This window comes from Nuphar pumila, chromosome 15 (assembly GCF_984573655.1).
Source record: "Nuphar pumila chromosome 15, dmNupPumi1.hap1.1, whole genome shotgun sequence".
NCBI lineage: Eukaryota > Viridiplantae > Streptophyta > Magnoliopsida > Nymphaeales > Nymphaeaceae > Nuphar > Nuphar pumila.
The window spans coordinates 9,190,131-9,218,067 of NC_143263.1; the positions used below are offsets into that span (position 1 = coordinate 9,190,131).

Sequence of the window (27,937 nt, forward strand, 5' to 3'; positions counted from 1 at the left end):
TAGTAAAAACATGTATTAATTTAAATATTTTTATGATTAAATATATTTTAGATCAACAAAAAAAACAATCGTTTATATTACACTAAAGACTTGATTAATTAAAATTATGAAATTCTTGCTAAACATAGTTTTAGTAAATAAGTAATGACAGACACATCTATAAATTTTACAAAAAGGAGTGCAGATCAGGTCAAAGCAACCACTGATGGGGTACCGTCGAAGGTAGAGCTGAGAAATGAGCCGAGCAAGAACAAGAGATACTCAGCTTAGTTTGGCTCGTGTAAGCTTGTAAGAATATAACATATAGAAATTAGGTGCAATATCTAACATAAAAACTAGTTTTGGACAGTTGGTTGTAGTATATGGTATGTGTGAGAAATGTTCAAATTCCATTGTTGTCAATGCTAACTTTGTTATATTATATATATACACGAGCCAACTCATGGCTCGGCTTGGTTGACTCAAACTCATTTCGTTTAGTTACAAGTAGGGCTGGTAAACGAACCGAGCAGCTCGTGACTTGGCTCATCATGAACTCATTCATGATCGGTTCATATAGTTGGTGAGCCGAGCCACAAGCAGCTCATTTAGCTTAAACGAGTCCAGTCCGAACACAAGGTATTCAACTCAACTTGGCATGATAGTGCTGGCATTTTAATAAAAAAAACACTTTTTAGATAATATATATTTTGTGTAATATATAAAAAGAAAGAATGCATAAAATATGTATAAAAGAAGGATGAATAAAAAATATATACATAAAACATGGACTATTAATTATAATTTATAAAAAGTTATATATATTTTCAAGTATAATATATAAAGATATATATACTATGTATAAATAACATGAAATGTTTTTACACAAGCCAGCTCGTGTCCGACTCGTCTCATTCAGGGATGAGCTGAGCTCAAGCTCAGCTCGGCTAAACACGAACACAAGCCGAGCCATGATCTCAATCCACTAGGAAATGAGCCAAGCCGGAACATGCCCTGTTCGGTTGGTTCAGCTTGTTTACCAGCCCTAGTTACCAGCACGAGCCAAACTCAAACTGACTTAAATGGTAAACGCGACTCATTAGCAGCCCTAATCTGAGGTCACCCTGATGCCATCCATGTAATACACTACATCCAAAACAACATGGTTGGACTCACCTTTTTCTTTTTTAAGAACTGTCGATGCTATAGATGAACGGCTGAAAACATAGTTCAGCCATGGTATTTTGGGTGCTGCTCGTCGCATGGATGAACGGCATCAGGGTGACCTCCGACGCTGCTCTCATAAAAAAAGAGGAAACTGCAAGCAAGTCTTCAAATTTTAAACGTGGCAGATGAAGCGCTGGTCTTAACCTCAAAACTCACCCACATGCCACCAGATAATCTTCTTGAAAAATTTCCCGCCCTTCAATTTAAACAGCCCTCTCTCTCTCTCTCTGAAGAGCTTCATCGTCCAGCCGTCCATGACGCCCTTCGTCATCCCCAAAACCCTAACCGACATTGAAGACGAGCCAGACGACCCAATTCGCCTCTTCGCCCGCAACCCGGTCGAGGTCGACGTCTTCTCCCCTTCCGAGCTCGAAGAGATCGTCAAAGGTACCACCTTTCTCCATCTAATTTACGTTTTCGTTGTCCTAACCCTAATTATCTTCCCCTTCCTCTAATCCCCAATCCGATTTTCCCTAAGGTGTCGCCTTCGATCTCTCGGACAATGAGCTCTTCTGTGTCGAGGAGCCGGAGGTTTTCGATCAGATCTACTCCTTTGTCAAGGGATTCGCGCACCTCCTCCCTCCATCGAAGATAACCCTCGTTGAGAGCCTCCTCTCAAACTTCAGCGTGCTGGTCCCGAACATTTCCTGCCTCTGGCGGTCACCCGGAGAAGGAGAAAAGTCGTCCGCTGCCGATCGCTTGCCGTCTTACCTCAATGCATTCAAAATCTACACCAATTTCCTGTTGACGATCGTCCTTACCGAGGATTCCGGTGCCGAGAACCGGTCTTCGCAGACCGCTGTGACTGGCAATCAAAGGGTTCGATTGTTTCTTTCTCCCCACGTTCATTCTGTCTCAGTTTTGATTGTTTTGTGTTTTTTTGTTCTTTCTGCGTGAAAAGAGGAGGAAGAAGCATGCGGTGCAGTCGTGGAATTGGGAGTTGCAGAGGAGGAAAATTATTGGATTGGTGGCCAATTCTCTGGAGATGGATCTCAAAACGTTGTTTGGTACATCTGATTTGGATGACAATTACCTATCTTTCCTTGTCAAGTAAGAAATTATACCATTCTCTGTCCTGATTTGTATGATTTTGGCTTAAAATATTAATTATCTAAGTATTTAGCGGCTTTCTTTGATGATTAATGCTGTTTAGTTTCTTAATCAGTCTGTGGATTTTTGTATATTCATAGTTTGCAATGGAATGGAAGTTTCGCAGCCTTATCAAACTAACATGTTTTAGGAATAGTGTCTTTGTTCAGATGTAATTTGGTGATAAAAATCGCTTTTGAATAGTTTTGCAACTGTGGGTTCTTTTTTATTCTAACTGTTTTCCGTTTATGCTTTACTTCTCTCTGGCATTGGAATGTAGATCAGTTTTCACATTGTTTGAGAATTCAGCATTGTTGAGAGATACTGATGTGAAAGATACACTATGTAGGATAGTTGGAACTTGTGCTACCAAGTATCGATATACAATGCAATCAGCTGCATCTATACTGCACATGATTCACAAGTTTGATTTCCTGCCAATGCACATGGCTGATTTGGTTGCCTGGGCAGAGAAAAAGTATTCAGATGGCAGCCTCGCAGTTGGAAATAGGACGGATGAATCCAAAGGACTATGCCAGGGACGCTTCTGGTGCTGACAATGTTGGGAGGTTCCTGGTTGAACTTGCTGATGGGCTGCCAAAGCTTGTGGCTACAAATGTTGGTATGTTGGTGCCTCACTTTGGAGGGGAGTCCTATAAGATTAGAAACGGTCTCATTGGAGTTTTTGGGAAGTTAGTTGCTAAGGCATTCAAGGATGTTGATGGAGGCAGGCAATGCTGGATGTCATGTTGGAGAGGTCTAAGGATATTTCAGCATATACTAGAAGCAAAGTTCTTCAAGTATGGGCAGAACTGTGTGAAGAACATGTGGTGTCAATTGGATTGTGGAATGAGGTTGCAGCAGTTGCTGTTGGGCGGCTTGAAGATAAGGCTGCACACGTGAGAAAGTCTGCATTGAATCTACTCATCACCATGTTGCAATACAATCCGTTTGGGCCACAGTTGCGAACTGCTTCATTTGAAGGCACCCTGAAAAAGTACAAGAAAAAGCTTCATGAGCTGTCACCTGATGTTTCTTCTGGGAACAGTGAGGTATATGATCCATCTGAGAGCTACGCCACCGAAGCAGATAGTGAGAATGTCCATGGGGATGGAATGGATGATTTGGTTGGTAATAAGAGTACTTCCAGCATGTTGGATGGCCTTTCTGATAGTTGTGTGCCTTCAGTTAAAGTTGGCATTCCAAATGATTCTGTGCCAGATATAAGAAACTTGGAACAAACCCGGGCTTGGTTGCATCACTTGAGGCTGGACTGAGATTCACAAAGTGCATATCATCAGTCATGCCCACTCTGGTTCAATTGTTGGCTTCACCTTCTGCTTCTGATATTGAGAACACTATTCTTTTGTTGATGTGATGTCGACGGTTTCAGATAGATGGTGCAGAGGCATCTCTTCGTAGAATGTTACCACTGGTAATATTTTTCTTTTTCAGATGCATTCTAGTTTCAATTCAAAATGTAAAATCTGTCAGTTGTATTCACAATTGAGTTGCTCATTCCTGCAATCGGACATTCAGGTCTATGTTCTAATGTCCTGTATCTGATTGTGATTGAGTTATGGATATGTAATATTAAGATCCCGACTGTGCTTACTTTTCTTGTCTTGAAATAGGCATTTTCTCAAGATAAAGCCATTTATGAAGCCGTGATCAGTGCATTTATCACAATCTATGTGAGGAAAAGCCCCATGGAAACTGCTAGAAATTTCCTGACTCTTGCCGTAGACTCTAGCATAGGTGATCTTGCAGCTTTGGAATGTATAGTTAGTTCATTAGCATCAAAAGGAGTGATACTTACAAGTACGGTATGTTCCATTATTTATGTTTTCTAAAAGCGGATAATGTTGCTATGGCTTTATTATCTTTAAATTAATAGTTCAACAGTGGACAATGGATTTTCTTAGGTTATGTTGTTGGATTAAACTAGGCTGAATAGTATCTCATTGACTTTAACTGTTGCAAACAACTCATATTTAATCAATTGTTGCAAGGCTTTCTTTTTAGTGCAGCCAATATTAAATTTAGTGGATGTTTAAGTACTATCAAGCCCACCACGTGGGGTTGTGAGGTGTTGGTGTTCTGAATATGCGAGTTGATCTTGTAACTTTTCCTTCTAAAACTCTTAACATGGTATCCATACACCAGTGGCAATGCTGGATGTCATGTTGGAGAGGTCTAAGGATATTTCAGCATATACTAGAAGCAAAGTTCTTCAAGTATGGGCAGAACTGTGTGAAGAACATGTGGTGTCAATTGGATTGTGGAATGAGGTTGCAGCAGTTGCTGTTGGGCGGCTTGAAGATAAGGCTGCACACGTGAGAAAGTCTGCATTGAATCTACTCATCACCATGTTGCAATACAATCCGTTTGGGCCACAGTTGCGAACTGCTTCATTTGAAGGCACCCTGAAAAAGTACAAGAAAAAGCTTCATGAGCTGTCACCTGATGTTTCTTCTGGGAACAGTGAGGTATATGATCCATCTGAGAGCTACGCCACCGAAGCAGATAGTGAGAATGTCCATGGGGATGGAATGGATGATTTGGTTGGTAATAAGAGTACTTCCAGCATGTTGGATGGCCTTTCTGATAGTTGTGTGCCTTCAGTTAAAGTTGGCATTCCAAATGATTCTGTGCCAGATATAAGAAACTTGGAACAAACCCGGGCTTGGTTGCATCACTTGAGGCTGGACTGAGATTCACAAAGTGCATATCATCAGTCATGCCCACTCTGGTTCAATTGTTGGCTTCACCTTCTGCTTCTGATATTGAGAACACTATTCTTTTGTTGATGTGATGTCGACGGTTTCAGATAGATGGTGCAGAGGCATCTCTTCGTAGAATGTTACCACTGGTAATATTTTTCTTTTTCAGATGCATTCTAGTTTCAATTCAAAATGTAAAATCTGTCAGTTGTATTCACAATTGAGTTGCTCATTCCTGCAATCGGACATTCAGGTCTATGTTCTAATGTCCTGTATCTGATTGTGATTGAGTTATGGATATGTAATATTAAGATCCCGACTGTGCTTACTTTTCTTGTCTTGAAATAGGCATTTTCTCAAGATAAAGCCATTTATGAAGCCGTGATCAGTGCATTTATCACAATCTATGTGAGGAAAAGCCCCATGGAAACTGCTAGAAATTTCCTGACTCTTGCCGTAGACTCTAGCATAGGTGATCTTGCAGCTTTGGAATGTATAGTTAGTTCATTAGCATCAAAAGGAGTGATACTTACAAGTACGGTATGTTCCATTATTTATGTTTTCTAAAAGCGGATAATGTTGCTATGGCTTTATTATCTTTAAATTAATAGTTCAACAGTGGACAATGGATTTTCTTAGGTTATGTTGTTGGATTAAACTAGGCTGAATAGTATCTCATTGACTTTAACTGTTGCAAACAACTCATATTTAATCAATTGTTGCAAGGCTTTCTTTTTAGTGCAGCCAATATTAAATTTAGTGGATGTTTAAGTACTATCAAGCCCACCACGTGGGGTTGTGAGGTGTTGGTGTTCTGAATATGCGAGTTGATCTTGTAACTTTTCCTTCTAAAACTCTTAACATGGTATCCATACACCTGTGTGACGGGGATTCTTCAACTTTCCATCGTGTTGTGTCCCTTTGTAAACTACTTTTAATAGAAAATTGCACAAAAATGGCGTGTCTCGTGTCCTTGTGACATAGCCATACACTTTTCATGCTTGCTTGCTGTGGCTGTTCTTTGGAACGGAATGATGTTTGAAACCTATTTGAAATTGAAAGATGTGAAGCTGAGATACCTTGCTTTTATATCACAATATTGTCAATTTTCTTGCTTGAGATTGCTTTTAGAAAAGATATATTTGCACCCAAGGTTAGCTGACCAATGGGGGATAGGTGCTAGAATGTTTAAGACAAACTCATGGCTTGGCTAGCTTTTTGAATGTGGCAGAGTTTTCCAGATGACTGATTACTTGACTGGTTTGGTTTGCGGTGGAGTTTTGGCCTGGACTCAGACTTGGATTCCTCCACTTGAATCTGTTTGGTGTTATTCATATCTTTTGGAATTCCATCTTGATTAGAACCAGCTCAACTACATAGATTACATGGGTTCAAAATTCAATTATGGGGATTTCTGTAATCTCTGTAATGGCTTCCCTTTATTTTGTTTATGGAATATGTTTTGATTTGTCATGTTTTTGCACTGTCTTTTTGTTTATGACACAGTTTTCTTTTTTGCCTTTTTACTTGTTCTATAGGAAAGTTGTGTGATGAATACTATATGAAATCAATGTGCATCTTTTCTGTTGATTTTCATGCTGGAAGCATTTCTTTTGTTTCTCAGATATCTGCTTTGTGGGATTTCTTTAGCTTTAATGTCAGTGGGGTAATTGCAGAACAATGTCGTGGGGCACTCTGCATGGTTGCAAAATCGTCAAAAAAGATACTTGGCTTTCACTTGCAGCAAATCATAAATATTGCCTTTGGACGCTGGGGAAGGGAGGATCCTTTGCTTGCAAGAACTGCATGCATTGCACTGCAAAGACTGTCTGTAGAGGATAAGGAAAAAATAATGTCTAGTGGCGGCAGGGTCTTTGGTGTTTTGCAAAATCTAGTTAATGGTTTTGGGATTCCAGAACACATCTGGTATGCAGCTGCAGGAAAAACCATCACTGCTATATATTCCATTCATCTGGGACCTGAGATTTTAGCTGCTGAAATTGTGAAAAAGGCTCATAATTCTGTTTTCGTCTGCAATGGAGGTGATAATGGAAATCATGCTGAAAGCATGAGTTCAAATGACAATAATTCAATATCTGTTCAAGTTACAAAACTTGGCAGATTCCTTTTTGTTGTAAGTCATGTGGCAATCAGTTGGTTTACATTGAGTCTTGTGTTAGAAAAGTCCAGAAGCAGAAAAAGAAGAAAGTGATGTCCACGTCGGAATCACAAAATGGCCTGAATGGACATGCAGAACCTTATGCCACACCTCATAAGGTAAGGCCATATCTGTGATTTGTTGCATTCGCTTTATTTCTAAGTACCTCTGGTTTTTTACATGGGAGTTTCATCTTTGTCAGCTGTTCTTAGTTTTGTTCTTCCTCATTATTCTTGTTCACTCGTCCCTGAATTTTAGGATGGCAAAAAAACATGTTTTACTTGTTCTTTTTATTTCCCAGGAAAATACTATCAATTCTGAATTGGGCCTTGCAGTCTCGGATGATGCTAGGCTTGATTCTCTTTCTGAGCAAGTAGAGAAAGAAATTATTTCAGGTGGCTCCAATGAAAAGAACTTGATTGGACTATGTGCGCCTCTTGTTGCAAAACTGTGTAGGAATTTTAACCTAATGCAACAGGTAAGTCATTTATGTTGGTTTAGAGTTATTTGAATGCTAAAGCTTTTGCGGAACTGTTTTTATGAACTTGAGAACATTAACGTGCCGATCTCATTTTGTAGTTCCCGGAGTTACAGGCTTCCGGCATGCTAGCTCTTTGTAAGCTGATGCTAAATGATGCCAGATTTTGGTAAAGTGTCATGATTCTTTCATGCATTTTTGATGAAATAAATACCCCATCTTATGAGTCCTAAGTATTGAATTGAAATCATTACCAGTGAAGCAAGTCTGCAGCTTCTGTTCACTGTTGCTGGGAATGTGCTGCTTGAAACTGTTCGTTCCAACTGTACAATAGCTATGGGGGAGTTGGCAGTGCGTTTTCCTAACCTATTAGAGCCTTGGACAGAGAACATGTATTCTAGACTCTGTGATCCTGCAATTTCCGTTCGAAAAAATGCTGCTCTGGTCCTTTCTCTTATCATTTTGAACGACATGATAAAGGTTACTGAATTTTTGACCAATGCTGTTTTGTTTTCTTTTTTTTAGATAAATGCCAACTTACATTTGGTTGCTTGGATCAGGTAAAATTGTACATAAATGAGATGGCTATTCGGCTAGAAGACGACGATGAAAGGATTTCAAATTTAGCCAAGTTATTTTTCCTTGAAATATCAAAGAAGGGTATTTAATTCTCAATCCTAACTTTAAAGAGTTTTCCGCAGCTAGGATGGCAAGTGTAAGCTGACATGCATAAGAACGTTACTTTCAGAGGAAGCAATCCAGCCTATAATTTGCTGCCAGACATACTTGGTAGTCTGTCCAACCAGAACTTGAATGAAGAAACTTTTTGCAACATTATGCAGTTCCTACTTGGGTCTATTAAGAAGGTGCATCTGCTTTATTAAGTTATTGGGCTTCTATGTCACACGGACTCGGCTAGGGTTGACGCACCCGCGTCGACACGCCCCGACATGGGTGCGGACACGGGTGTGGCTTCGGACACGGTCAACCAAGTGTTGGACTTGGTCAACACATCGGGGTTGAGTCCGTCCACATTTTGGACTCGGTCAACTTTGACCGAGTATATTTTTGTCTATTTTTTAGGGCAAAAAACTAAAAAATTGATTTTTTATATTTTTTAACATATATATATATATATATATATATATATATATAGCCAGATTGTGTGCACAGTCACAGTCGCAAACTGTGTGCACAGTCACATGGCCAGTGCTATCTTATTACTTTGATCGTTCTCAGTGCTATCTTTTTAATTTATTGTTATATATATATAGCCGAGTCCCCGTGTCCAAATTTTTTTAAATTGCGCCGCACCCGTGTCGCACCTGCATCCATGTGACATAGTTGGGCTTTTTCTTTTTTACTCCTTTTCTGACTGTGCAAATGTTTTTAGGAGAAGCAAATGGAAGGTCTCGTTGAGAAGCTCTGCAATAGGTTTTGTGGAACAAATGGTGAGTTGCTTCTGCATTCTTTTGGAAGAAATGTTTCTGCAGCTTGGTCTTTGATCTTTTATCTGATTTTTCTTTTCCTCCTAGGATTTGGTTGGGTACAAGTATAAGCTACAGTTTGGTATATAGTCGTGAGGATTTCATACTATCCATTGACAAAAAAACACAAATCCATCTGACACTAGAAATAAGGAAGGTAAATGAACTTGATACAAAAGAAAACAAGGTGATACAAAATGAGAAGTGGGCGAAATAGCATCTTAGCATGGATAGAAAGTAGTGAGAAAATGGCCTTGCAAGGTTAAAGAGGCCGTAGCATCTTTCAGGGCAGTGTTCTGGCAACTTTCGTGAAGATGTATTTGTGAAAATAGCCAGTGTTGTGCATATTAACTAGTGTAATGTATTCTGTCATATTGTATTTAGGGTACAGGGATATTTCATTTTTTTCTTTGTTTTTAATATTCTTTAGTCAAATGTATATAGACTAGGCATTTTGGTTTTCTGTTGTTCTTTGTATTGTAGATATAGCCCTCAGGCACCAAAACCTAACTTTATTGGAATATTGAAAGGTTGGATATTACCTTCTTCTCTAACTAGGGATATTGATAATTTGATTTCGTATCAAAGCCAAAAGAAGATAAGTGAGAGTGTGTCATTCACTCATTCTTGATCTGCAGTACAACGAGGTGGGATTCACAACTAGAGCAGCCCTATCCCTACACAAAGAACTAGATAAGAATGTGACTGCTAGGGCTGGTGCCAACCTTATGAGCGACCAGGGGGCCACTTGAATATTTGTGAGTTTTGTATACACCAGAACATCTGAAAAAGTGTTGGCAATATAGTTTTTAACTTTCTATTGAAGATTTTCTAAACTGTCTGGAAACTTGATGCATGAAAATCAGTTTTGGACCTTTTCTTTATGGACATTTTTGATAAAGGAGAATTGTAAAATTGGTCTTTCAAAATTTTGAGATGTGGTTGTTGAGTATTATTGGCTTTTGCAATGTCTAGGATCTGGCAGCAGTTAGCTTGGTGGCAGTCTGCAGTGGATCAGTTCTAGAAGTGATTTGAGTACCATAGAGGATTGCATGGATAAGAGTGACTCAATTTGATTGCATTGAAGGTGGGTGGGACCAGCTACACCTTTTGCATTGAGTTCGTGAAGACTTATATAGAAGGGAACACCTAGATGGGGTAAAATAAAGCCTAAGGTGGGTGAGCTTGATTATGTGACTAGTGCTGTGGTGTAAGCATGGAGCAGTGAACCACCACTTAATAGTTTAAAGAGAACTAACTAAGAAACATAGGCACTTATATACTAGAACTTTGAGAATGTCTGACAAAAACCTTTACCATGAATGCAAAACACTGATGCTGACTAACATTGTTCCTGACTGACTGTCTTGGATTGATTGATGTTTCACTTTGTACTGCAGATATTAAGCATTGGGAGGACATTGCCTTCTGCCTTTTCACAGTTGACCTTCACTGAGAAGGGAGTGAAAAAGCTTATGGAATCATTTAAGAACTAGGAACATGCCCTATCAGAAGAGTGTTAAAATGTACCTATTATATATATATATATATATATATATATATATATATATATATATATATATATATATATATATATATATATATATATATATATATATATTCTGTTATTACATCAATACCCGATAGGGGTATTTTTGTAATTTCACAGTTGTTTTAGAAAACAACTATTTTTTCTTTTTTGATCAAATGTAATTTTTATTTTTTATTTTTTCATTTCTTTTTTTATTATTTTTGAGGACCAAAAGGGGCTCCAACATAGAAGTCGTTGGAGCCCCCAACGGTCACAAATGTGACCGTTGGGGGCTCCCAACGACTCTATGGGAGCCCCCTTTTGGCTCTCCTTTTGAGGCCCTTTGGCCCTCCTTTTTCCTCCTCCTTCTCTTGTATAAATAGGGGTGATCCTCTTGTGTATTTTCATCTTGGAGAGCTCCTCTCTCTTTTCAATAAGAGGCTTTGTATATTGTTGCCTTCTTAAAGGCTTGTGCTTGTATTGTCCCTTCGTGGACTTGTGATATTTTCTCTTTTATTCATTGTTGTATGTGCTTGTATGCACTCTTTATATTTCCGCAATATCTCATTACATGGTATCAGAGCTACTCGATTCTTGAAGGAAAGGTGTGGTTCGTGTATCTCTTATTTTGGTGGACATTTTCTCACTTCTTGGCAACATCATGGAGACAAAGATTGATCTTTCTTTCAAACTCAATGGAAAGAACTATATGATGTGGGCATCGGCAATGGAGAATAATCTCAAAGGGAAGAAGCTTTGGGGTTATGTCATGGGGACCATTCCGGAACCTAAGCTTATGCTCACAAAAATGGAAGAAGATCAAGAAAAAGCTCTTGAGGGAGATGCTCGTCTCAAGGCCATTGAAAATCATCAAAAGGAAGTAGAAGATTGGGAAAGCAATCACGCAAAAATCCTTGCGTGGTTTATGAATAATGTGGAGCTTAAGGTATGTGCTAATATAGCTAAATTTCGTCGAGCCAATGAGGCTTGGTCCTTTATGAGGGGTATGTATACCCAAAAGGATCTTGCAAGAGCATACTTCTTGCAAGAAAAAGTTAGAACCACCAAACAAGGTGATTCTAGCATTCAAGACTACTATAGTGCTCTTAACCCACTATGGGATGAATTGGCTCTTTTAGAGCCAAAGTGGGTTTCTATGGAAGATGTTGATTTAAGACAAAAACAAATGGAACAAGAGCGATTGTTTCAATTTCTTTTTGGGCTACGCCCCGAATTTGAGCAAGTGAGATCCTCACTTCTCCATAGATCTATTTTTCCTCCTATTGAGGATGCTATTGCCGAAATCACTCAAGAGGAGACAAGGCTTGGCATGAGTAAGCATGTTGATGAAGTCCTTGTCGTATCCAAACCGGGTAACAATGTTAGAACCTATAAGCCTCCTCATTTTGGGAAACAAGGGAACTACAATGGAGGAAGAAAAATGATTGTTTGTCATTATTGCAATGAGCCGGGTCACATTAGACCCGTTTGTCCAAAGCTTATGGGAGCCTTCAAGCCTAAAGTAGCCTCTCTTGAAGAAACCACCTCCAAAGAAGATGAAGGCAAAAACAATGACATTAAAGAAACTATTGGACAAATATCTATGGCTCTCCAACAAATGCTTAAAGTTTCTTCCTCCACATCGGGTGCGGCCATTGCTTCGACATCATCACCCGGTACGTATTCTTGGATTCTTGATTCCGGAGCTTCTTTTCATATGACCCCTCATGAAAATGCACTTAGTGATGTTTGCATCAATTCAAAGGACTCTTGTGTCTCAACGACCGATGGAACTTTTTTGAAAATTTCAAGTATTGGCTCTTTTAAAGATTCTCAAAATTTTTGTGTTCCAAAAGTAAGAGTTGTTCCCAAATTAAATTTAAACCTTTTTTCGGTTTCTCAAATTGCCGACCATGGATGTGAAATATCTTTCTCATCTAATGGTTGCTTTGTGCAGGATCTCCGGTCCGGGAAGCGGATTGGGCAAGGCCATAGAAAGGGAGACCTCTATTATATGGACCATCTTGATCTCCCTACAAACTTTTTTTGTTCTTATGTCCAAGAAAAAAATATGGAAACTTGGCATAAAAGACTTGGTCATCCAAGTTATTCCAAAATGTATCTCTTTCCTTTTGGAAACAAATTTTGTAAGGAAAAAGAAATTAATTGCAAAGATTGCATTTTTGGAAAAATGAAGTCTATTCCTTTTCCAACTAGATCTTTTTTCTCATCAAGGCCTTTTGAATTGGTGCATTCAGATGTTTGGGGTCCTTCTCCGGTTATGTCTAAAGGGGGTTATTCATATTATGTTACGTTTGTTGATGACTTTACTCGGTATGTTTGGATTTATTTCCTTAGTCATAAGTCGAAAGTATTTACTTTCTTTAAAGATTTTCATAAAAAGGTTCAAAATCAATTTCAAGGTAGCATATCTATTTTAAGATCCGATTCCGGTGGTGAATACTTATCTCACGAATTCCAAAACTATTTAAACCAAAATGGCATTTGTCATCAAAAGTCATGTCCTAGGACTCCTCAACAAAATGGCCTAGCGGAAAGGAAACATAGGCACATTATAGAAACCGCTAGAACATTGCTTGTGTCTAGAAATATTCCAAAAAATTTTTGGGCGGAAGCCGTTCTTACCTCAACCTATCTAATCAATAGAATGCCCTCTTCTAAGTTAAAAAATGCTTCTCCCTATGAGAAACTCTTTAAGTTTTCACCCGATTTTAATCGACTTCGTATTTTTGGTTGCAAATGTTTTGTCCTACTACATAAAAGGGATAAGTTATCTCCCAAAGCAATTGAATGTGTATTTTTTGGATATGGTGAAAATCAAAAAGGGTATAGATGTTATGATTTTAAGAATGATAAACTATATGTTTCAAAAGATGTAACATTTCTCGAAGAAGAAAACGGTTTTGATAAAATAGAAGAGACAAATGAAATTGATTATGTATTCTTATATGATCTTATTGATGACATACAAGAAGATTCTCTTGAAAACATAGATGACACTCACGAGGTATCTCCTCTTGACATAACACTCTCAAATGATAATAATTCAAATACAAATGTTCATGATAGCAATGCCAATATAAATGTTTACTCAAGAAGAAATCAAGAAAAACCTATTAGTGCCCTCGAAAAATACTCTCAAATTTCCGAATCCATTGAGGAACCACAAGTTAGGCATTCTTCTAGAATATCAATACCCCCAAATAGGTTTGTCTCCTATGACTCTTTAACTCCCAACTATCGGGCATGTTTGATAACTCTACACTCTTATTTTGAACCAACCCACTATAATCAAGCTAAATCTATACCTCATTGGGTTGAAGCAATGCAAGTTGAACTAAATGCTTTAAAAAAGGCCAATACTTGGGAAGTAGTTGATCTACCCTCACACAAAAAACCTATTGGTTGTCGTTGGGTCTTCAAAGTTAAAACTAAAAGCGATGGCTCTTTGGAACGATATAAAGCAAGATTGGTTGCTAAGGGATACTCCCAAGAATATGGTATTGATTACGAAGAAACATTCGCCCCCGTAGCTCGTATGACAAGTGTTAGAACCTTAATAGCTGTCGCATCAACAAAAAATTGGCCTATTTATCAACTTGACGTAAAAAATGCTTTTTTAAATGGAAGTTTAAGTGAAGAAGTTTATATGGATCCACCACCCGGAATAAATATTAAGCAAGGTCAAACACTTCGGCTTTTAAAGGCATTATATGGTCTTAAACAAGCTCCTAAGGCTTGGTATGATCGTTTTAGTGATATCATGATAAAATTAGGATTTCATTCTTGTTATACTGACACTGCTCTTTTTGTTAAAAATGCAGGTTCTAGTATCGTAATTTTGTTGCTTTATGTTGATGATATGATTATCACTGGAAATGATCAAAGCAGTATTATTAATGTTAAAAATATGTTAAAAGATAATTTTGATATGTCTGATTTAGGTTTTCTCAGATATTTTCTTGGAATTGAGGTTGCATATTCTCCTAGAGGATATATTTTGTCACAGATGAAGCTTGCTGCAGATATATGTTCTAAGTCTGGGATTTCTGATGATAAGAAGGTAGAGACTCCCGAGGTTATTAATGCCAAGTTACGGTTAGAGGATGGGGTTCTTCTGAAAGATCCTACACCGTACCGACAACTCATTGGGTCTCTTACATATTTAACCATCACCAGACCAGATATCACTCATGCGGTTCACTCAGTCAGTCAATTTCAGCATGCTCCTACAACCGTGCATATGAGTGCGGTTCTCCGAATCATTCGCTACATTCGGAATACCATCAATAAAGGGCTATTTCTATCCTCCTCTTCCTCTTTGAATCTTCTTGCTTATACTGATGCAGATTGGGGAGGTAATCCCAATGATCGAGTCTCAACTACTGGTTTTTGTGTCTTTTTAGGGGACTCATTGATTGCCTGGCGATGCAAGAAGCAGCAGAAAGTTTCACTATCATCCACTGAAGCTGAGTACCGGGCAATGGCAACCACAACAATGGAACTTGTATGGCTTCGCAGTTTGCTTAAAGATATGGGAGTTGATATTACTGAAGCCTCCAAGTTGTGTTGCGACAATAAGAGTGCCATCTATATTGCAAGCAATCATACTTTTCATGAACGTACGAAGCATATCGAAATGGATTGCCACTATGTTCGTGACGAATTTTTACGAGGAACTATTGCTCTGCCATATGTCACTTCAGAATATCAGTTGGCAGACTTCTTCACTAAAGCTCTTCCGGCTCCTCGGTTCATGTTTCTTCTCGGCAAACTTTCCGTCCTTCCCCCGTAAAGTTTGAGGGGGGGGTGTTAAAATGTACCTATATATATATATATATATATATATATTCTGTTTATTACATCAATACCCGATAGGGGTATTTTTGTAATTTCACAGTTGTTTTAGAAAACAACTATTTTTTCTTTTTTGATCAAATGTAATTTTTATTTTTTATTTTTTCATTTCTTTTTTTATTATTTTTGAGGACCAAAAGGGGCTCCAACATAGAAGTCGTTGGAGCCCCCAACGGTCACAAATGTGACCGTTGGGGGCTCCCAACGACTCTATGGGAGCCCCCTTTTGGCTCTCCTTTTGAGGCCCTTTGGCCCTCCTTTTTCCTCCTCCTCTTGTATAAATAGGGGTGATCCCCTTGTGTATTTTCATCTTGGAGAGCTCCTCTCTCTTTTCAATAAGAGGCTTTGTATATTGTTGCCTTCTTAAAGGCTTGTGCTTGTATTGTCCCTTCGTGGACTTGTGATATTTTCTCTTTTATTCATTGTTGTATGTGCTTGTATGCACTCTTTATATTTCCGCAATATCTCATTACAAAGAGTCTGTGATGTACCACTTCAGAACTATTGTAAACAGGTGCAGCCAGTAGCTTTTTATTGCAGACTTCAACAATGCTTGCATTTCATATGCTTAGCTCTTGTTCTACTTTGATTCACCAGGCAACAAAAATTTGCAAAGCCAGAGCTGAAAGCTTGTTTTGAAGAATTTGAGGAAAAGCTTAATAAGTATCATGCGGAGAGGAAGGATCAAGAGATGACTGCCCATAAGGCACTCCTACATCAACAGAAAATGGGAGGCATAGGAAACTTGATGGCTGTCAAAGAGGAGAGAAACTGGTTTTGCCAGAGGTAAGTTTTTAAGTCTTAACCTGCTTGAGTAGTGCAATTTTTCTGATTCTGAGCTGATATCAGTGCTGCATGCTGATCTTGTAATTTTGTATGATATACACTTCAGAGAACCTAATGAAGTCCGTCTAGTTGCATTGTGGTGTTTTATTCATTTTCTGTTTTTTGGACCTGTGATTACTATTTTGTCATCTGAAGTTCAAATTATAGCTATCCTTATTTATGAGTTGAAGCATCTTTTCAGAGTCATGACTGAGAAGCAGTTTTGTGTTCTGTGGTTCAAATTTATGGGTCTTAGGACAGCCTTTTCTTGCCCGTTTGCTTTTATCATCATCACTTTTTATTTAGTTCAGTTTTGTGCTAAAATAAAAAAGTAAACATTTAACCCGTGTCAAGTTGCAGCACTTCCAGATAAACATTGTGATTTGGTGCCCACTTCTAGGTTTAGAAGTTGACTGAACTTTCTATTTTATATGCTATCTTTCCTGTTTTTGCTTCTGTTCAATCCATCTTTGAGATGAATAAAGAAGTAAAATCTAAGTGTAGAAATTTAATTCTCTGGTCATGGTTGGAGCAATTTTCCTGAACCATCATTAGATGATTTTGAGGTGCATTTCTTTCTGTTCAATCCATTTTTGAGATGAATAAAGAACTAAAATCTAAGTATAGAAATTTAATTCTCTGGTCAAGGTTGGAGCAATTTTCCTGAACCATCAATAGATGATTTTAAGGTGCATTTCTTTCCTGACCTGAGGACCAACGATTAAATTTTTACTTACAACAGCAAAGCAGGTTATCAATATCATAGTTTTTCTCTTCAGAATATGTGCAAACATATTCTGAGAAGAACTGAAACTCTTGAGGTTGCTAGCCTTCCTGCTAGGTACTCTAGCTTCTATCATGTTGTGCTGATTGATGCCTTATTTCAATTATGCTAGATGGGGGTGATGTTATTAACCCTCACAGAGCCGATGGCATGGCTGAAACTCTGCATAATCAACAGAAAGAAGCACAGGATGACGAGACTGCAAAACGCCCCGGCAGTTCAAGTGTGATAACATCATCTGAGGAAGGGGGCTTGGAGGTTCAATCACCAACATTTTGTCGTAGAGGTGACACTCATGTTGCTGGTATCAGATCTCATTCTCTGTCTAGCTTACTGACTAATACTGCTTTGTAGGGACCTCAAAAGTGAAACATAATGCTGGCACATGCAGAAATAACAGAGGGAATGCGGTGCCTCTGCTGGTCATGGCTCTACCATTAGGATGAGGAGAGTAAACTGAAGGTTGGTACTTTCATTTTTGATGTACTAACTGAAATGAAGGTGGAGAGGTATTTGGATTGTTCACCCAACCAAATGAAAATCTGCTATGAAAAATAAAATCTGGACTTGGCCTGATTTCCATTTGCATAGTCTGATTTGGATTAAATTTGAGTCTAATGCTATATTATTATGATTGGCTCTTATATACTTCTGCCATTGCAACATTTAGAGAAGACTTGTGGTTTGTATGCGTTTTATACCAATGCTGGGTCTGAATCAGATTGGATATTTAATTTACTATCTGACCCATTTAGATAATGGGATCTAACGATGCTTATTGAACTTGATTAACAGGTTGTGATCAGTTGGATGTCTGATCCAAAGCCCTCTGCTATTTGTATCCCCGTCTTCCAATACTGTTGTGACAGAAACTGATTCTTACACCAACAGTTTGCAGATAGCAAGTTGCAGTTTTACAGCGCTGGCACCGTAATCTCATTGGGCTACATGCTCTGCCCAGAGCTTTCGAGGTTCATATTTCTCTATGAACGAGACGCACGAGTATGCAATTGTGGAAATTATCATCAACTATAATCTGCCTTGCATCTGTTCTCTGTGATTTTTGTTACTGAGAAAAGCCTGTGCTGTTCTGATATTCTAATTTAGCACTGTAAAATACAGCTACACAGTGATATCATATAATGATAAATCAAAGGTGGTTCTGTACTGCTAGCAACCTAAAGATTTCTCCCACCCAGCTATCCCTTCCCTTGGGCCAGGTTTTTCAGAGGTTATTGAAAAAGACAAAGCAGTCCACAGGCATGCATCCTATAGATAGGCTGAGTTGATGATGCATTGTCTATGGATTTGTTTTTTAATGACAGGAAAACCGTCATGGTATAAGTAAAAAAAATTGGCTATGGATTTGAACATCTAGGTTTGTAAAAAAAAATTGACATGGTATAAGTAAAAAAAAAAAGAGAGAAAAATGGCTAAACACTTTGAAGGAGGCATTTAAAGGTGACATGAGAGATTGTAAAGTGATAGAAGTTGTAGCTCTAAATAAACCAGAATGGATAAATAGAACTTGCAATGCCACATGAACTTAAGATAGGACTTGATAATGATGATGATGATGATGATGCAGTTTAGTTGAGATCTGACGATGATAGTTGCTTTGACTCAGTGTAGATGTGTTGGTCATGGTTGGTTTAGTGAGAATTAATCATTATATTGTCTTTTTTAATTACAATGTAAAATATGTTTTTTTTACTGATAAATTTTGGTGTGTATTTTTCATCAGTGAGAACACGTAAACACGTCGGATTTCGTCTATCTAAAATCTGGATTTAATTAGGCCTACCCAATACACCAACCCCTTGGGCTACTAATCAGAGCTTGTAGATCACATCTATGAGTAGGGGTATCAAAGGGTCTGGTTTACCTGGACTAAACCCTATAAGGTTTGGGTATGGTGACAAATAAGAAGACCTGACTAAGACCCAGGACCGGACCCGAGTGTTCGTTTAATAAATGGACTCAGGTACAGTTTGTGAAATTTTATACCAGACATGGACCTAACCCATGTTCCGATTAATACCCACAAATTTTCAATGTAAAAATAATAATAATAATTATTTTATCAGGTATGGTACGGGTCTGGTTCATGTAGCTCTTATGGGGTCTGGGTATGGTTTTACTTATATAGTAGACCTGAGTCCGGACCTGATACTATACCCCAAAAATCTGGTCTAAGTCTGGTTCTACCTGGGTCCGAACAAAACCCGACCCTTTGACACTTATGTAGATAGCTTTACTAAAAAGAGAAAAAAATGCATGCATACACACAAATATAAAAATGATAAAAAAAATTAAACAGTGTTTTAACGTGATAATAAAATCTTACCAGTGAAATATACGAGATTTTCAAAATATCGTCGACATGGGAGAGGGGTAAGTTGCAGACCCTGGCCGAAGGCGCCAATTTTCTGCCCCTCATCGCAACGCCTTTTTTCTAGCGGAGACGAGAAGCACAGAGAGGAGAGAGCAAGAGAAAGAAGAAAGAATGGCGAGGGATAGCTGCCTCGCGCGGGTGACCACCGGCGTTGCTGTCGGCGGAGCCATCGGTGGAGCCGTTGGTATCCTTCTCTCTGTGATTTTTTTTTCGGGTGAAAAATTAAGCTTCGATCTTGAATCAGAAACCCAAACTGGTGAATTCCAAGTTTCGAGACGTATGGAGCAATTGGGTGATGGTGTTTTGAGGATATCGCATGGTTTCTCTAGTTCTAGGGTTTATTCCCAAATTTTCGTCATCAATATTTCCTTGTCCTCGTTCCCACCATGCACGCATAGTTGAGATATAGAGAGATTCGGGAGAAATTTCTGGAATTTATGGATTTTGATAGCGAAAATAGTTGGAGTTCATAAAAAAATTTCCCTCTTCTCTTTGCTATGTGGACTCATGGAAGAGTTTACTATTTGTGCCTTTTGTATTCCCTAAAGGGAAGAATGAGGTTTGACTTGTTTAATTAAAGTATAGAAACCAACATTTATTCTGGATCGGAGTTACCGGATAGATGGGAAGCTCGCTTTTGAAGTGCGATACTCCTTGCTTCCTAAACTTGATGAGAACTTCGATTCCTCTCGGCTTCTCCTATGCTTTCCTCAAGCTTCATTTATTCTTATTATATGTTCTCTTGCTCAACTTTTTATGCTTTTTATGTATTTTCTCTGACTTTTCTCATTCACTTTCATGTGCTTTCTTTAAACGGGTAGTCATCATTTTTAGATTTTGTTAAAAGTTTAATTCTTATAATAAAAAATCATGAAATTTAATATTAATCACTTTTATTTTAGTTTTTATTTGTGTTTCATTTTGATTCTCATTCAATATTTATATTTATTTTTTTATTTCTCCATTCCCGCTTCCTATATATTTTAAAATGCATCGCTTCTGCTTTCCCTTCCTAGTCTGGCAACCTTGTTATGGTTGTATTTTTGGTAGACTCTAGTCTTGTTCAGATCAACAAGGACACGTGCATCTCTATTGCTTGACAAGAATCCTACTGTGGATAGTATAGACCATTTGGTTATATTATGTTTGATTTGTTCACCCTGTTGTTTATGGTATTTGTAGACAAATTCAACTTGGTGGGATCCGTGATCCTTTGATATTGTCCTCTGCAGGTGCTGTCTATGGAACTTATGAAGCCGTTAGATACAAGGTGCAGTAACCAATCCTTTGTTAGTCAAATAGTTTTTTCTTAATATTGTATTGGATTTGACTTCCTTTGCCTTTTCTCTCCCTCTTCTTGCAAATATTTTCAGTTAGTCAATTCCAGAAAATAATTCATTTACTTAGATGACTGAAATCCATTTTGTCATGTTTCACCACTTTACAAATTTTAAGGGTTCTTTAAAAAATACAGGTATCTATGCAGACTTTATCTTTTTATCCTGGTTTTGGCTATCAAATTGAATATGAAACTGTCATAAACAGTAGTAGCTGTCTCTTATTCTCAAGAGTTGTTCTTATGATCGCCCGGAGGTTTGCAAGCACTCTTCGCGAAGGTCGTACATTATTTGCAAAAATAGCACAAAAGTGAAGTTTAAGTTAGCATAACTTTGAAATGGGCCGAAAACATTGGATTTTGGTACCAGCTCAAAATTGTGGTGTTTACATATGCTCCTTTTTATTATTAATCAAATGTGATTCGATTATTAACAAAGAAATAAACACCCTCAAATAAGATCAACCAAATTTTGAAACTACTGGGTTGTTGAGATCGTGCTGGGTCTCGCCAAACAAGGTCAGGCTAGTTTTAGGAACTGGGTTGTCGAGGTCGCGCTTTGTCTCGTCGAACGCGGTTGGGCCAATTTTTTAAAACCATTGGGTTATGGAGACTATGCTTGGTCTCGCCGAACGTGCTTGGGCCAATTTTTTAAAACCACTGGGTTGTATAGACCGTGCTTGGTCTGAACGAGGTCGGGCCAGTGTTTTCAGAGCAACTGGGTTGTGGAGACTGTGCCTAGCCTCGTCGAATGAGGTTAGGCTAGTTTTTAAAAACCACTGCGTTGTGGAGACTGTTTGGGTATCACCGAATGAGGTTGGGCCAATGTTTTGGAGTAATTGGGTTGTGAAGATCATGCTTGGTTTCGCCGAATGAGGTCGAGTCAGTTTTTGAAAAATACTAGGCTATAAAGACTGTTTGGGTCTCGCCAAACAAGGTTTGACCAGTGTTGTGCAAGTAATTGGGTTGTGGAGACGATGTTTGGTCTTGCCGAATGAAATTAGGCCAGTTTGAAAACCACTGGGTTGTGGAGACCATTTAGGTTTTGCCGAACAAGGTTGGGCCAATGTTTTGGGAGAAACTGAGTTGTGAAGACCATGTTTGGTTTTGTCGAATGAAGTCAGACCAGTTTGAAAACCATTGAGTTGTGAAGACTGTTTGGGTCTCGCCGAACGAAATCATGCCAGTGTTTGAAACCAATAGGTTGCCTAGACCGCTTGGGTTGCCAAACGAAATCAGGACAGTTTGAAAAATGAGAATTGGATTGCCTAGACCACTTGGGTCTCGACGAGCGAGGTCGGTCCAATTTTAAAAATAATTGGGTATTGATTTTGACTTTTCTCAAAAGGAGGAGCTAATGACTCTGAGGGTTGTTGTGCGAGACTCAATAACTCTTTTGCATATTCGGTTTTACGAGACATTAAAGCCCTAAATTCTTTAAAGTTATTATTTTTTTATACCAGTATAGATCTTCAAGTAGGGTAATCAGTGCTACGGTAGTGTACTTTAACTCTTTCGGAGGTCATCATTAACTGCCTACACCAACCACACAACATATCATTCATCTAATGAAAATAGCATGTGAAAAACGAATAGCCATATACCCAATACATTGAATTAACAAAACTACCTATAACAAACACTCTGAAAACCAACTACACACAATAATCCCTCTGTTTAATGTTTGTGCACAGTCAACCCCAACCCCATCACACTAATTGAATGATTCTGTATAGTCAATCCTAGCCTCATTACACCAAGACAAAATCACCGAATATTAAATAAAGGACAAGCAGACAAACATAAATCATCTACATCACCAACAAATATATATATATATATATATATATATATATATGAAAAAACCCTAAACATAAAAACCCTAAACTGTAAATTCGGTGCCAAATATTAAATAAAACACAAGGAAACATACATAAAATATCCGCAACAACAACCAAAAATACATAATGCTAGGCTATTAAATGCTTATATCTACAAAAAAAATGAACTAAAATAAAACAATATGCATATATACTGTTTGTAGGATACTGGAACCACGTCAGAATGGAGCAAAAAGATTGGCAAGGAGAGAGGGAAAAGGGTTAGAGGTTCTAGAGGAAAAAGGGTTAAGGTTCTTTCTAGAAACAATTGAAAAAACGGAAAAAAGAACAACAAAAACTACTTTATATATGATGATTTAGCAAGCATGCGAATGTACGAAAATTCGCATGCTAAAAATTTGCACATGTCAGTGCATATGTGCAGATCTCAAGTATATAACACATTTGAGTCATGTTTAAGCTTAGTTTTTATTTAGTTTTTATTTTTGCATATTTGTGGTTGGTTGGTTCAACAAATGAAGTAGAATCAAATTCTCGTTTATGTTCATATATAATGTAATGGGTCCGATTCTTCTTTTTGGGTGATGTACCAGCTTTCTGTGTTGATCTTGTGGTTTTGGAGCTGACACATTCTCCTTTCATGCTCCCATCCTAACAATCAAAAGCATGCCCTAAAAATGCATGGGCTCTGTTCTTTTAATAAATAGCTAAGCACCCTTGCATCTCTTTGTTTTAACTTGTAAAGAAAGAAACCACAATGATTTTGCGGTAGGCTCGCTTTTAGGGTTGTTGATCATTTTGAAATAGCAAGGTGAAAACTGGGTTTCTAAAACAAAAGACAAAAGGATTAATTTTCTATCTCTTAAGAGTTTGGGAAACTTCATTTTTCTTCTTTTGGTGTGTGTTTGTGTGGTGCATGTTTAACAAATTCACCCAATAATTTTGCCACTTCAGATTTTGAAGTACCTGGTTGCTGCTCTGCATGAAAAAATACCTTGAAAGGCATTTATGTAATTTAATAAATGTCCACTATGTCTAAACTTATTAAAATACCTAGTCCTCTAGTTGTAACAATTAAGCAAAACATCAACCCAATATGCGTTCCTTAGGCCCCCTTTTTCGTTAGGTCTCGTTAGGCCCCTTCAAAAATCATAGTTTTAAGTATTTTTTCTCACATCTAACACCGTAGATGTGATCTATAGGTTTTTTTTAGTGGGAACCAGCGTTTGGATCGCCGGAATCTGAGCTGTATACAGTTTTTTCTGGTGATCCAAAATCAATGGCTATGAAGGTACCAGTTTTTTCCGGCTCATAAAAACATGTTTTTTCATTGAAAAAACATGATTAAGAGTCGATTCCTACTAAATCGATCATGCTAAACACATCTAACGGTTCAGATCTATCATAAAAAACTTAAAACCTTAGGGCAGAACGGGGTAGAACGAGAAATGGGGCCTAATATGTTCAGTTCTCTCTCTCTCTCTCTCTATATATATATATATATATATATATATATATATATGGTTCTGTACCACCATACCTTATGGTGGTACACACTCTTGTTTGTATGGATGTAGCCACCAAATGGTAGATCTAACCGTACTGATGTGTTTAGCCTGGTTTATTTACTATGGTTTAGAAATGACATAAAATATCATATTTCAGTCAACTTTAACATATGAAAATAGTAAATAGAACATGTTAAACATGATCCAAAGGTTAGATTTTGCATTTGGAATCAAGTCTGTACCACCATAAGTTATGGTGGAGAGAGAGAGAGAGAACATGATGCTTTTATCACAATAAAGTGAAATATTGTGATAAATTTAATTTATCCAGTTTCCTTGCTTTGTTTAACACCTTTCTATTTTAATATCTGGTCTCTCTTTGTCTAAAAAAAAATCTGGCCCTCTTGGAATAAGTTATAAAGTTGCTATTGAGTAGAGCATGGGTCACCTATATGTGGAGGTTATAGTTCATTTTTTATTTATAGTTCATTTTTTATGCCATTAGTTGAAAATGGTGTTTAAATCAGAGTTACCGGAAGCTTATTAGGTAGGTGGGAAGCGCGATACTCATCGCTTCCAAAACTTCATGGGAATCTCGATTCCCCCACGCTTCTATGCTTCCTACATGCTTTTCTCATGTTTCTTTTCATGTTTTCATGTATTTCCTTATGCTTCCACTCACTTCTCATGTACTTTCTCTAAATTGGTAACCATCATTGTTAGATTTTAACAAAAAATTAACTGTTTTACTGAAAAATCATGAAATATATGAATAATCAATTTTATTTTAATTTTTATTTGCTTCTTGTTTGACTCTTATTCAGTTACCATATTGCATTATTTTTTATTCTTATTTCGCTTTCAAATTGATACTTCACTTCCCGCTTCCTATAAATTTTAAAATGCCTCGCTTCTCGTTTTCGCTTCCCATATCGTTTCTCGCTTCCGCTTCCTAGTTTGGCAACCATGGTTTAAATCACTTTTGAAAATCTAGCCTCACTGTTTCTACTAGAGTTATTCTGTCAAACAATAAGACTCACAAGGATGCGAGGGTCCAATCCAATTTTGTATCTTTCTAGGCAGGACGTTCAAGGACAGGCCAGTTGGATTTTGATGGTTTCCTTGTTTTCTGTGGGTAAACAAAAGAGAATTTTATTAAACCAACATAGGGGAATGCAGGAGGGAGGAATATAGATTGCACCCCAACTGTCAACAACGAACCTAAACCTGGACCAAAATGATGAGTTGATCTGCCTGTCGATATCAAATCAGGAGTATTCTAACACTTAATGTAGTTTGGAGATACGGGAAAAAGCTGGATTACCTTTAAATATGGTTGCATGCAGCTTTTGGCTTTAATTTTCAGGTTTAGGCATTGCTCATGGAATCATTTCTCTTATTAAAACCGATGGTAGACTTTATGATGCGATGTGTTGCCTTTCTCTGCCTTTGTGGAAAGGCTGTCTTGGGTCTTGGAGATTTTTATGGAAATTGTTCCAGCTGTGAGTAATTGTATCATCTTTATACACTTTGCAGAATTAGATTATGATTCACCTTCGGAAGTATCATTTGAGAGGTTCTATCATATGTCTGGATCCAAGCTTCACTCTTATTAGGTTTGAGCAAGTAGTGTCTTATGCATTGCATTATCCCTGTGTTAGGAAAGGGTTGTCTTTGATCTGTTATCATTGCTGGAGAGTTGTGTGCAGAGGGCAGGTCAAGGCATTCCATCGTGGGAATTGTGGAAAGAGGATTCTTCATTGTTGAATATTATGATCTATGTCACATGGGTGCGGGTACGGGTATGGGTGCGACACGGGTGCGGAGCAATTTCAAAAAATTTGGACACGGGAACACGGCTATATATATATATATATATATATATATAACAATAATAAGATTGTAAATTTTAAAGCAAAAATAAAAAAGTAATTCTATTGAAGTAACAACACAAACTTACCAAAATAGACAAAAATGCACTCGGTCAAAGTTGACCGAGTCCAAAATGTAGACGGACTCAGCCCCGGTGCGTTGACCGAGTTCAACACTTAGTTGACCGTTTCCTCCCCGTGTCCGAAGCCGCACCCGTGTTGGGGTGTGTCGATGCGGGTGCATCGACCTTTTAACCGAGTCCGTGTGACTTAGATTATGATTGTTTCTTGCTCAGACTAGGTATATCCTAGTTGGAATGTCCAGTATGTTGCATGCCATGTTATTTGCGTTGGTGGTCGGTTGTGTCATAAATAATGTGTTGGTGCAACACTGGGATATTGGGATATCATAGGGTTAGCAAGTGCGCTGTGAGGAATGGCTTCTGAGTGTAATCATTGTTTGGTTCATGTACCTTCAGTCCAATTTGTAGGTTGTTTCATATCTCTAGCCAAAACTGATTAGAAAGTTTTGATGTAATTCCTGTTTTATGTTGGTGACTGTAGTGTCGATAGTAGATCATTTTTATCCTAAAGACTGGACCATTATATGGATGGAGTAGAATGAATAAAACTTCAGTGGATGGTTAGGGGGACCTTTTCTCATATTGATATGTTTTGTTGATTATTAAGGAGTGGAGTAGATTATCGTTTGACGTGTTTATTTAGTGTTCTGTTGTATTGAGAAGGGAAGTGGGCTCTATTTTTTTGAGCTTTGTCATGAATTCAAGATTTGTTCAGAACCTGCTAAGGCTCACCATTAATGGTCTTTATTTGCTTGTTTATCTATTTAGTTTTAAGGAAATCATTTTTTTGCTAATTGCCATGTCTAGGAAATCATCTATCAGCTGCACCAAAGGCTAGAACTTGTCCCATATTCTAAATTGCCATATATAGTTAAAAATTTCTTTCTCCTATTTTCCATTTAATTTCCATAAACTTGCTCCATTTTGTGTGTGTTTTTACATAAAAGTTTCATATTTTCCTCATAATATTCGATGTTTTACGGAATGGTTGGAATTAGCTCAAAGTTGGCTCGTTTTTGTTTCCGCAGCCCAGATGGATGTGTGCGGAAAATTATATTTATTCACTCCTGATGCATATAACTAATTTGCTAATCTTTGGAACTGCACGTTGAACTTGCAGATCCCCGGAATGTTGAAGATCAGATATGTTGGTCAGACCACGCTTGGTAGTGCAGCTGTTTTCGGTCTTTTCCTTGGCGCTGGAAGCTTGATACACTGTGGAAGATCTTATTGAGGACTTGTTTTTGTTCTTTTCTGTGAGAAATAATCACTCTTTTGGCATATTTTTATGAAACTGGAGATGCTCATGGGAAGACGGTTAGAACCATAAAATAGTTAATGCTCGAGGATTTATTCCAAGTTTTTGTAATTTATTTGGTCACATGAATCAAAATACTCTGGATCTCAACCCAGATCGTATCCAAAATTGTCCAAATGCAACAGTTTACAAGTGCATGCAGCTTCTCTAAGATTTGAGATTGGATCTGCTGTCAAGTCTGCAGTTTTTCGGTTCCAGCGACATGTCAGGCCCTGAGGTTGGTCTAGATCCAGATCCTTACCTGCTAGATCTAGACCTGACTAATTAGTGTGTTTTTTTTAATTGAGAATCATGGATCAAAGGCTTTGAATTTGACCTGGGTTCGAAATCTAACCAAACCAGGCTCTCATCTGGGGTCTGGGACCAGTCTGAAGAGAATGGGTCGGTTTGGGTAATAACGTAACATAGGGATATCAATGAATTATC

General features: G+C 37.9%; 1 protein-coding gene and 1 pseudogene across 2 annotated transcripts; both read left to right on the forward strand.

Annotated features, from left to right (window-relative positions):
• Positions 1-1,441: 1,441 nt before the first annotated feature.
• On the forward strand, positions 1,442-18,323 carry LOC149814405 (condensin-1 complex subunit CAP-D2-like; annotated as a pseudogene). Its single transcript, XR_016428117.1, has 19 exons — positions 1,442-1,593; positions 1,685-2,025; positions 2,108-2,256; positions 2,576-3,562; positions 3,751-3,775; positions 3,930-4,121; positions 4,443-5,167; positions 5,367-5,558; positions 6,643-7,295; positions 7,478-7,654; positions 7,756-7,823; positions 7,912-8,134; positions 8,215-8,314; positions 8,403-8,520; positions 9,048-9,105; positions 16,148-16,336; positions 17,272-17,445; positions 17,514-17,621; positions 17,955-18,323. The product of XR_016428117.1 is annotated as a condensin-1 complex subunit CAP-D2-like (transcript).
• Positions 18,324-19,582: 1,259 nt separating this feature from the next.
• On the forward strand, positions 19,583-27,619 carry LOC149814406 (uncharacterized). The gene is made up of 3 exons (XM_089989299.1): positions 19,583-19,738; positions 20,787-20,824; positions 27,314-27,619. Exons 1-3 carry the CDS (start codon positions 19,666-19,668, stop codon positions 27,425-27,427), a joined length of 225 nt encoding a protein of 74 aa, XP_089845425.1. The 5' UTR covers positions 19,583-19,665; the 3' UTR covers positions 27,428-27,619.
• The last annotated feature ends 318 nt before the right edge of the window (positions 27,620-27,937 follow it).

Excerpts from the sequence above, each read along its gene's own strand:
- LOC149814406 (XM_089989299.1), top strand. The coding sequence starts at position 19,666 with ATGGCGAGGGATAGCTGCCTCGCGCGGGTGACCACCGGCGTTGCTGTC. Across the intron at positions 19,739-20,786 it reads AGCCATCGGTGGAGCCGTTG|GTGCTGTCTATGGAACTTAT; the intron begins GTATCCTTCTCT and ends TGTCCTCTGCAG. Across the intron at positions 20,825-27,313 it reads ATGAAGCCGTTAGATACAAG|ATCCCCGGAATGTTGAAGAT; the intron begins GTGCAGTAACCA and ends TTGAACTTGCAG.